General features: G+C 32.4%; 1 protein-coding gene across 1 annotated transcript; it reads left to right on the top strand.

Moving 5' to 3' along the window:
* Positions 1-514: 514 nt before the first annotated feature.
* Positions 515-2,214, top strand: LOC143616925 (small ribosomal subunit protein eS4-like). The gene is made up of 4 exons (XM_077089620.1): positions 515-609; positions 702-882; positions 1,420-1,517; positions 1,651-2,214. Exons 1-4 carry the CDS (start codon positions 583-585, stop codon positions 2,080-2,082), a joined length of 738 nt encoding a protein of 245 aa, XP_076945735.1. The 5' UTR covers positions 515-582; the 3' UTR covers positions 2,083-2,214.
* Positions 2,215-8,724: the final 6,510 nt, after the last annotated feature.

Genomic DNA, 8,724 nt, shown 5'->3' with positions numbered 1-8,724 from the left:
AAATTTTTGATAGATGAAATGATGTTTACAAATGTTTGATTTTTTTTTTGTTTTATTTTGTTTTGTTCTGCTGTGCTAAGTTTTGTGATTTTATGAATTTATATGCTTTAATATGATAATTTGTTCATATGTTTGTGTTAATATATGTGACAACATTTGTTAATAAATTATCTGAATTTGTTTGATAAATGTGATTGGCTCTAGTTGATTATCTATTTATTTATCGTTTAGTGTTGCCTAGTTAGAAACTCAAGGTTGTTTATCGTTGGCAGTTCGAAAATTATCGTCAAAATGAATTTTTTTGTTATGAAGAACATTGTGATTTTGTTAGTATTTGTTTGAGTTATTGAAAGTTGGACCGACATTTAACAGGACGCTTGATTTTTTGAGTTATTTTGCTTTTTTGTATTGTTTTTTGGCTGTATAATGTTACTTTAAGCAGTTTGATGCTTTATTCTTCAAGATATGTAGCAATGAATCTTTTTTTAAGAATTGACTGGCATAGCTAACAATATTTACACCTTCTTAAAGGCTCGTGGACTCAAGAAACACTTGAAGAGGCTCAATGCCCCGAAGCATTGGATGCTCGACAAACTTGGTGGTGCTTTTGTAAGTTAGTTGTTTTTACTTTTTTATTTTTTCTTTTTGAAATTGTTTTAATATCTAGTTTTAACATTTTTAACCGATGATTTTTTTTGCAGGCTCCTAAGCCATCATCTGGGCCACACAAATCCCGGGAATGTCTTCCATTGATTCTTATTTTAAGGAACAGGTTGAAGTATGCTTTGACATACCGTGAGGTGCAGTCCATCTTGATGCAGCGTCATGTTCTTGTTGACAGTAAGGTCAGGACCGACAAGACATACCCTGCTGGATTCATGGGTCAGTTCACTTACAGTTTTTCTGTTTATTTTTATTGTTCCTTAATATATTTATAGTTTTTTTCAAATGGTGGTGATTTTAAAATTACCAAAAATTGAGCTTCTAGCTAGTATATAGATCACAATGCAAGATGCAATATACCTTGATCCACTTGGAAACTTTTTAAAGTTAAAGTAAACTAATGGTTCTGGTTATATATTTTTAACTTAGACATTGTTAAAAACAGGTTTAAGTTAAAAAATTATTGAGTGCGATAATTCGTCTAACTTTAACTCTAGATTTGTTTTGGGGGGATACAGAGATATTGTATTTTATATTGTACTTTAACTTCTTGTTAGAAGTTATTGTTTTTGATTATATAAAATTTTACCACTATTTGCATGAAATATTTACTTAGTGGTTTGTTTTATGTGTTTATCTGACTTTTGAGTTGATATGGGATTTGTCATAAGTTTGTATGTACTCTAGTGTTATTAACATAACTTATATTTGATCTAGTTTATGTATGTGTATTGTGTTGGCTTTTGTTTGGAACAGATGTTGTTTCTATCCCTAAGACCAATGAAAGCTTCCGTCTTCTTTATGACACCAAGGGAAGATTCAGGTTGCACTCAATCAGAGATGAAGAGTCAAAGGTTTGTAGTATTATTCTGAAAGTTTATCATTTGGTGTATTAGTTACAGTTTTTGTTGCAGTTTCAACAGATATGTAACATTAGTATATTGCAGTATGTAACATTAATTGTGTACTTTTTTTTGTTAATTGCAGTTTAAGTTGTGCAAGGTTCGATCAGTTCAATTCGGATCAAAGGGCATCCCATACATCAACACTTATGATGGTCGAACCATTCGTTACCCCGACCCGCTCATCAAAGCCAACGACACCATCAAGCTCGATCTAGAGTCAAACAAGATTGTTGACTTTATCAAGTTTGATGTTGGAAATGTGGTCATGGTTACTGGTGGAAGAAACACAGGCCGTGTTGGAATCCTCAAGAACAGAGAAAAGCATAAGGGCAGCTTTGAAACCGTTCACATTCAAGACTCAACTGGCCATGAATTTGCTACTCGTTTGGGTAATGTTTTTACCCTCGGAAAGGGGTCAAAACCGTGGGTGTCTTTACCTAAGGGTAAGGGTATCAAGTTGACTATCATTGAAGAGGCTAGAAAGAGACAGGCTGTCAAAGAAGTTGCTGCTTAGGTTGTCTTTTGTTATAAGGATTGTGGTTTCTTTTTTTTTGTTTTAAGGTTGTTTGGGAGTTTTAACTGCTTTTGTTATGGTACAATTTTGGACTTGTGTTTTCATTTCAGTTAAGTTGTTATGAAACGTTAATGCTTCTTCCTTAAGTTTTTTCATATTGGTTCTGTTTTATTTACCTGTTAAAGAAATTATCTTTGATTGCTTCAAGTTCTAGCTTTTGGGTTTTGTACATCTTTTGTTTTAGTTTGAATACAATAGTCTCAGTGCTGTTCTCAACCCCTTCACGTGAAATTCTTACGCAAGCAAGATTTCATTCTGTGGGGACTCCAGTCTCTAACTATGACCTGCAAGCCCTATCCGTGAAGGTGGCAGAAGTGGCACCTGATGCGGTGTATTGCGGATTTTTCAGTCTATTACCCTTTGGTCTTTTATTTATGATTTTGAGAAATAAAACAATTTTGTAAGAAGTAAAAAAAGTCTGCAGAAACTATGAAACATGTATGTATGGCAACATAGTTTTCTCTTTGATCTAGTTTCTGAGTTGTTGATAGATTTTTCTATACCATTTCATATTTTATTTCTTATAGTAATCATGTTACCTGCCTCCATCAACTTATAGATACAATATGAATCATTTTACTGTTTATTTTTGTGTGTATTTCCATTGAAAAATAATGTGAGACTTTGGCAGGTAAACCTAAAATAACAAAAGTTGGTAAATGACACATGCTTCACCACTTGTCATTTTGCCAATATTCCCATTTTCAACTACCTTCACTCAAGTGATAGAATCACTCATTCAAAAGATGTATCTTTTTTTTTTCTTAACCAATAATGTAAAAACAATTCACATAAATACCATTTTTACTGTTTTCTTACATATAAAAACTTTGTATATGTGTATAATCTAACATAATAATCCTTGTATGTATTGTATCATAAATGATGTGTCATGTATAATATGCAAGAGAGTGGAGGTTTACAAACACAAAATTTCAAAAGAAAAACCAACAAACCGTTTGACCATATATATATATATATATGACCCCATCACTACCTTCTAATAATAATTTATTTCAAATAGAATCTTGAATTACTAGAAAAATTGGGGGGAATATGCCAAAGATCCTTCCTACTTAGGTTGTCATTTTCCTTTAAAATAAGCTCACACTTAAGCATATGCTCTCACCTCAAGATTAAATCAATAATTATCCTTTTTAGGATGGAATCCAATTATTAAAATATGCCTTAATTAGGAAAGTATTGTTTGACTTGTATGGTTTGAGAGAACGTAATTGGTATTTTGTGATGATGGATGAGAGTATAAATGTGTGAAGTTTAAAAGGTTGATACCAAAGAGTATTTAGTTCAATGGTATTTCGGTATGTTGTAAGGCGCTCTCTCTCTTTAGGAAGGTCGAGGATTCGAGTTTCGTGATAAACATTAGTGTAGTATTACAAGGAGTAGCTTTGATTGTTGTTGAACGAATAAATAATGGTTTACACTATATAGTAGAGGGTGGCACATGCATGGACGAATTAAGGGGCCGTTTGGGATTCCTTATTTACCTCCTTATAACTTATTTAAGGCATAAGGTATAAGTTACAAAGCTGTAACTTATACATTATACACTCACAAAACCTAATTTTTCCAAGCACCTTAGAACTTATAACCCACAAGTTATAAGCTATAAAAAGTTAAAATAAGGAATTCCAAACACCCCCTAAATGGCTTAGATGGATAAATTAAAAAGAAAAGCCCACTATGTCTATTGCCGACATTTATGTAGTTCAGTTACTTTCTTTAAACTTTTAAAACTTTTATACACTTTATTATTAATACTCTTTGTAAAAACTTGCTATGAAAATCAATAATTTAGCTAAATTGATTTTGAATAAAGGGCTGCTTTATAAAATTTTCAACATTTTTTATCCTAAAATGTAGATATATAATGCTAAACATGCACAACTATGTAATTGTGCACATACTTAAACATAGCTTGCGTGAATATTCGTATATATACTTAAACATAGCTTGTGTGGATATTCATATACATTACACATATATGTATTAGTTATATATGTTGCGTAACATGTATGTAACTATTTAACATTGTGCATAATTATGACACAGACACATACCCTCGCCCTTAAGCCACATGTCACATGAGATCGCCTAATTATTTCTAAGTAATTTGAAAGTGTTTGAATTAAATTTAAAATATGCACAAAGCGTATCATTAACCTTCTTAATTATAATTTTGGTGTACATATAAATTTTTTTTAAAACAGTAAGATAATGACAATCAATATAATTAGAATTGCTAGGCTTCTTGTCTCATAGGGTGTTACCTTCTTCTTTGTCCATTGTGGTTTGTGTTGTAGCAAGGCAACTATTGGCCCTTGCTTTAATATATATATATATATATATATACACACACACATCTAAAGAAAGTAAGAGAGTGAGTGGTGAAGTTGACTTAGAATAGTGGACAATGAGAAGTTGGCATTGCTTCAAATACAGAAACTCTTTTCTTTCATCAACAAAAGGCTTTCTCTTCAAGTTAAGATCATGTCTCCAAAACAAAGCTAAAGGTAAAGACACTAGTTAGATAATCTTCCTCATATTCAAGTTGTATATAGTATAATATAATATTAATCATGATGATTGTAGAGCATAAAAATGGGATGGTGAGTTTGTACAAAGATATGGAGGCTTGTGGAGGATATGAAGACATACAAGTGATGTGGGAGATGATTCACTCTTCTTCAAATGCCAAAAACATTAGAAGGAACAATAAAACTCGATATTGGAGATTTTATTTCGCTACAACTTAAATACTATTCGTTGGATTCGTATGAAAGCTTTCTACAAATAAAGGGAATAAGATCCTAGCTGGCTTCTTTATCGATGTTCGTTATGTGGAACTTCGATGTAATTGATCAAGTCGTGTTGATGTTGTAGAAATAGCATAAACTACACGGTTGAGTTCAAATGGTATAGAAAATGTGGTTAGTGTGACATATACATATATTTCTTATGCAGACAAAGCTCTGAAATGTTGGAAATAAGGATAAATGCTAATCATCAAACATTCAAGAAACTTAAAACATCATAAACCCTAAATTTATATAAAAGACATTCAAGAAACTAATTCGGGGCTCTTTTTTGCTTGTTAATTCGCCTGAAATAAATCTACACAATTTCCCACCATCTAACTCAAAATTCATTTATTGAAATTTATGCTGCCAATTGAACATTCTGCAAATACAAGGGTCAAGTCATATCACTAAACTGAAAACAAATTGCAAATTTATACGGGTTGCAATTTTAACCTATTAATATTATCAAACGGGTCAAAAGTTACCAAAACAGTATGTTAATAAAGCAAACTTTTTTATTGAAAGTCCGACATGTTTCAACATGTACCAAAACTTACCTATTTTGACCTGTTACACAACTCACCAGCCCGACCCAAAATTACTAACTTCAAAGAACCAATGTGCTTAGTGTCTTGCTAGTCGGTGGTTATGCCGTTCAAAAAGAAACCAATGGGCTTACCAGTGAGTTGTTGGAGATATCTATCCATGAATCAAGGGTTGAGATCGCTTTTCCAGATTCTAATGTCTCACGAGCCACAGCCACTCCCTCTCCTAGGCTATCTACATGCCCGCTCACTAACAACGCTGCAGCTGCATTGAGTGCCTGTAAAAGATTTCTTGTTAACAGACAGTCAAAAGTCCAAAAGTTAAAAGTTGACCTTTTAGATGAATGTGGTATCTATTATAATTAAGTTGATTTCCCTTAGTATATAAAAAGAAATAGACGTCAAACTGCCTTACAAAAACTTTTTTTTGTTCACAGACAGTCAAAGTCAAACCTCAAGTCAAATGTTGACTTTTTGTAGATGAATGTTGTATCATAAAAAGAAGTTGATTTCCTTGGTATCTTGAGAGAAACAATAGCCAAGGTTACCTATAAACGGGACAATTTAGTAGTATTTTTACTTTTTACCTATAAACGGGACAATTTAGTACTATTTTTACTTTTTATGTCCTCAATATTTGGTCAAACTTTGAGCCATATGATCAATAGAATTGCAAGTTTAAATTTTAGTAACAAAAAAACTCACAAATGCATCAGCAATAGATCCTTTTTCTCCTGCTAATACTCGCCGTAACATTTCTGCATTATATTTAGCATCTCCACCGCGCAAGTTGTCTACAGTGCAACGAGGCATCCCAAAATCCACTATTGAATAAGAACATTAAAACACGAAAGAACATGTAATATGAACACAAAGACCATTTAAAAGTAGGCAGGCACCATTAGTATAGTACTAAATATTGATTACCTATATTGTATATAAATATAAAGTTACCAATTGGCATTACAAAGCATAAGTATTTATCAAATATAGTATGTAACAAATTTATAGATCATATATACTTATGATGTAAATTCAATTGAGCAAGAAACTTACATGGATCGAACGAGAAACTCTCAACGGAATCTTGGGTGACATCAAGAACAAGTCCCGGCCCTGTAAATATAAGATAGATTAAGAAAAAGAGTAAATTACATGGATGGTCTGTGTGGTTTAGTCCAAATTTTGGATTTAAGTTTAAAAGCTACTGATTTAGTCCCCACCAACCTTTTTCTCCTTCATCCCTAGTCCCAATGGTTAACAAAGTTTGGTGTTTTGGTTTAACCCTTGTAAAATTACCATTTTACCCTTTTCACTAGCAATTCAAATAGAGTTAATAGTCATTTTCGTCCCTGTGGTTTGCTACTTTCGCCACTTCAGTCCAAAGTTTTAAATTTTGTCAATTTAGTCCTTATAGTTTTAAACATTAGCCAATTACGTCTCCCCATCTAACGGCATCCAACTATGCCGTTAGTTTTAGGGGTATTTTTGTCTTTCTCCTATTTATATTTAGTTAATGGTCAGTTTCGTCCCTGTGGTTTGATACTTCAGTCCAAAGTTTGAAATTTGTCAATTTTATGTTTAATTTATTCATTTTTTTTTGCTACTTCAGTCCATGATGAAATTTATTGGTAAAGTGGTCAGGGTAATTCCCTAAAACCGAACTATACCGAAAAAACTAAAATCATTTCTCTGATTAATGCATAATAGTTGGGGTTTAGAGATTAACATATCGTAGCAAACATCTGGGTCGAAATCAACATCAGGAGGTCGAATATCCCACATTTCTATGTTTGTTCAAGAAATCGATGCACTAAATCGCATGTGTATTCTTCAAATCATGGTATTATTCTTGAATTCGTCGAATTCAACCCTAGAATTGCAGTCGATATGAAGAATTCAAGAACAATACCACGATTTGAAGAACACACATGCGATCTAGTGTATCGAGTTCTTGAGCAAACATGGAAATGCGGGATATTCGACCTCCTGATGTGATTTCGACCAAGATGTTTGCTACAATATGTTAATCTCTAAACCGTAACTATTATGCATTAACCAAAGAAACGATTTTAGTTTTATCGGTATAGTACGGTTTTAAGGAATTACCTTGACCACTTTACCAATGAATTCCACCATGGGAAGAGTTTAGAAAATGTCTAGAAACTAAATACGAGGGGGGTATGACTATTTTTATCGACAGAGTAGACGAAAACCTGTTTTGGTCGATGCTCGATGTTTTTAGGCTTGGACTATGCTCTTAAGGGCTATAGACAAAAAAAATTTGAATAAATTAAACATAAAATTGAAAATTTTTCAAATTTTGGACTGAAGTAGCAAAAGTATCAAACCACAGGGACGAAACTGGCCATTAACTTAAACATAAACAGGAGAAAGACAAAAATACCCCTTAAACTAACGGCATAGTTGGATGCCGTTAGACTAGGGGACGTAATTGGCTAATGTTTAAAACTATAAGAACTAAATTGACAAAATTTCAAACTTTGGACTGAAGTGGTGAAAGTAGCAAACCACAGGGACGTAAATGGACATTAACTCATTCAAATAAGAACAAGAAAAGAAAGATCAGTTGTATTTCAAACATTTTACTTCGTTTTTTTATATAATAAATATATGTAATAAAGATCTTACCAAGGGGACTCATTTCATCTAAGCCTTCAGAGTGTACAACTAGTGATCTTTTCATGCCAAACCGTTGAAGTGCTTTTGCCATTTTATGAACCTATGCAACATAAATTATTGCATGTAAGTTAATAATATATGTGATCGAACGCTATAATTTTCCTTATACCAACAAAAACAATGTCCTCTTTTGTACAACATTTAAAGTGACAACGTAGACTCGTTAAATTACTTATGAATGGGTTGATCTTAATTCTGTTTTATCTCAAACGGGTCAAATAAATATAATAAATAAGAACGGGTCAAACAGGTTGAACGGCTCAAAAAACCTTTTCCCCGAGATGTAAACAGATAACAAAAGCATGACATAATAAAAAAAAAATAGGTTTTACAATTAAAAACCATAAATTACAAAAATAACAACACATTAGCTGTTAACGATATGTCAGCAATTTCCCTTGATGTTATATTACTTTAGTTTTCATAATTATCACACTTTGTTGGTAAAGATATTTAATAAAGGAACAAAAAGTGCTTGCAGGTCAAGCCAACTTGTTTTGACCCCTTTTAAC

The sequence above is a fragment of the Bidens hawaiensis genome, unplaced genomic scaffold, assembly GCF_021521415.1.
Source record: "Bidens hawaiensis isolate Kalapana, Puna unplaced genomic scaffold, B.hawaiensis_p1.1 tig00050649_1, whole genome shotgun sequence".
NCBI classification, from domain to species: Eukaryota; Viridiplantae; Streptophyta; class Magnoliopsida; order Asterales; family Asteraceae; genus Bidens; species Bidens hawaiensis.
The sequence above is the reverse complement of the archived record's forward strand: the minus strand, read 5'-3'. Positions and strand labels throughout refer to the sequence as shown.

What these genes read in the sequence shown, in the direction of transcription:
- LOC143616925 (XM_077089620.1), top strand. Translation starts at nt 583, where the DNA reads ATGCTCGACAAACTTGGTGGTGCTTTT. An exon ending in ACAAACTTGGTGGTGCTTTT is followed by an intron (nt 610 to 701) that starts GTAAGTTAGTTG and finishes TTTTTTTTGCAG; the next exon opens with GCTCCTAAGCCATCATCTGG. An exon ending in ATACCCTGCTGGATTCATGG is followed by an intron (nt 883 to 1,419) that starts GTCAGTTCACTT and finishes TGTTTGGAACAG; the next exon opens with ATGTTGTTTCTATCCCTAAG.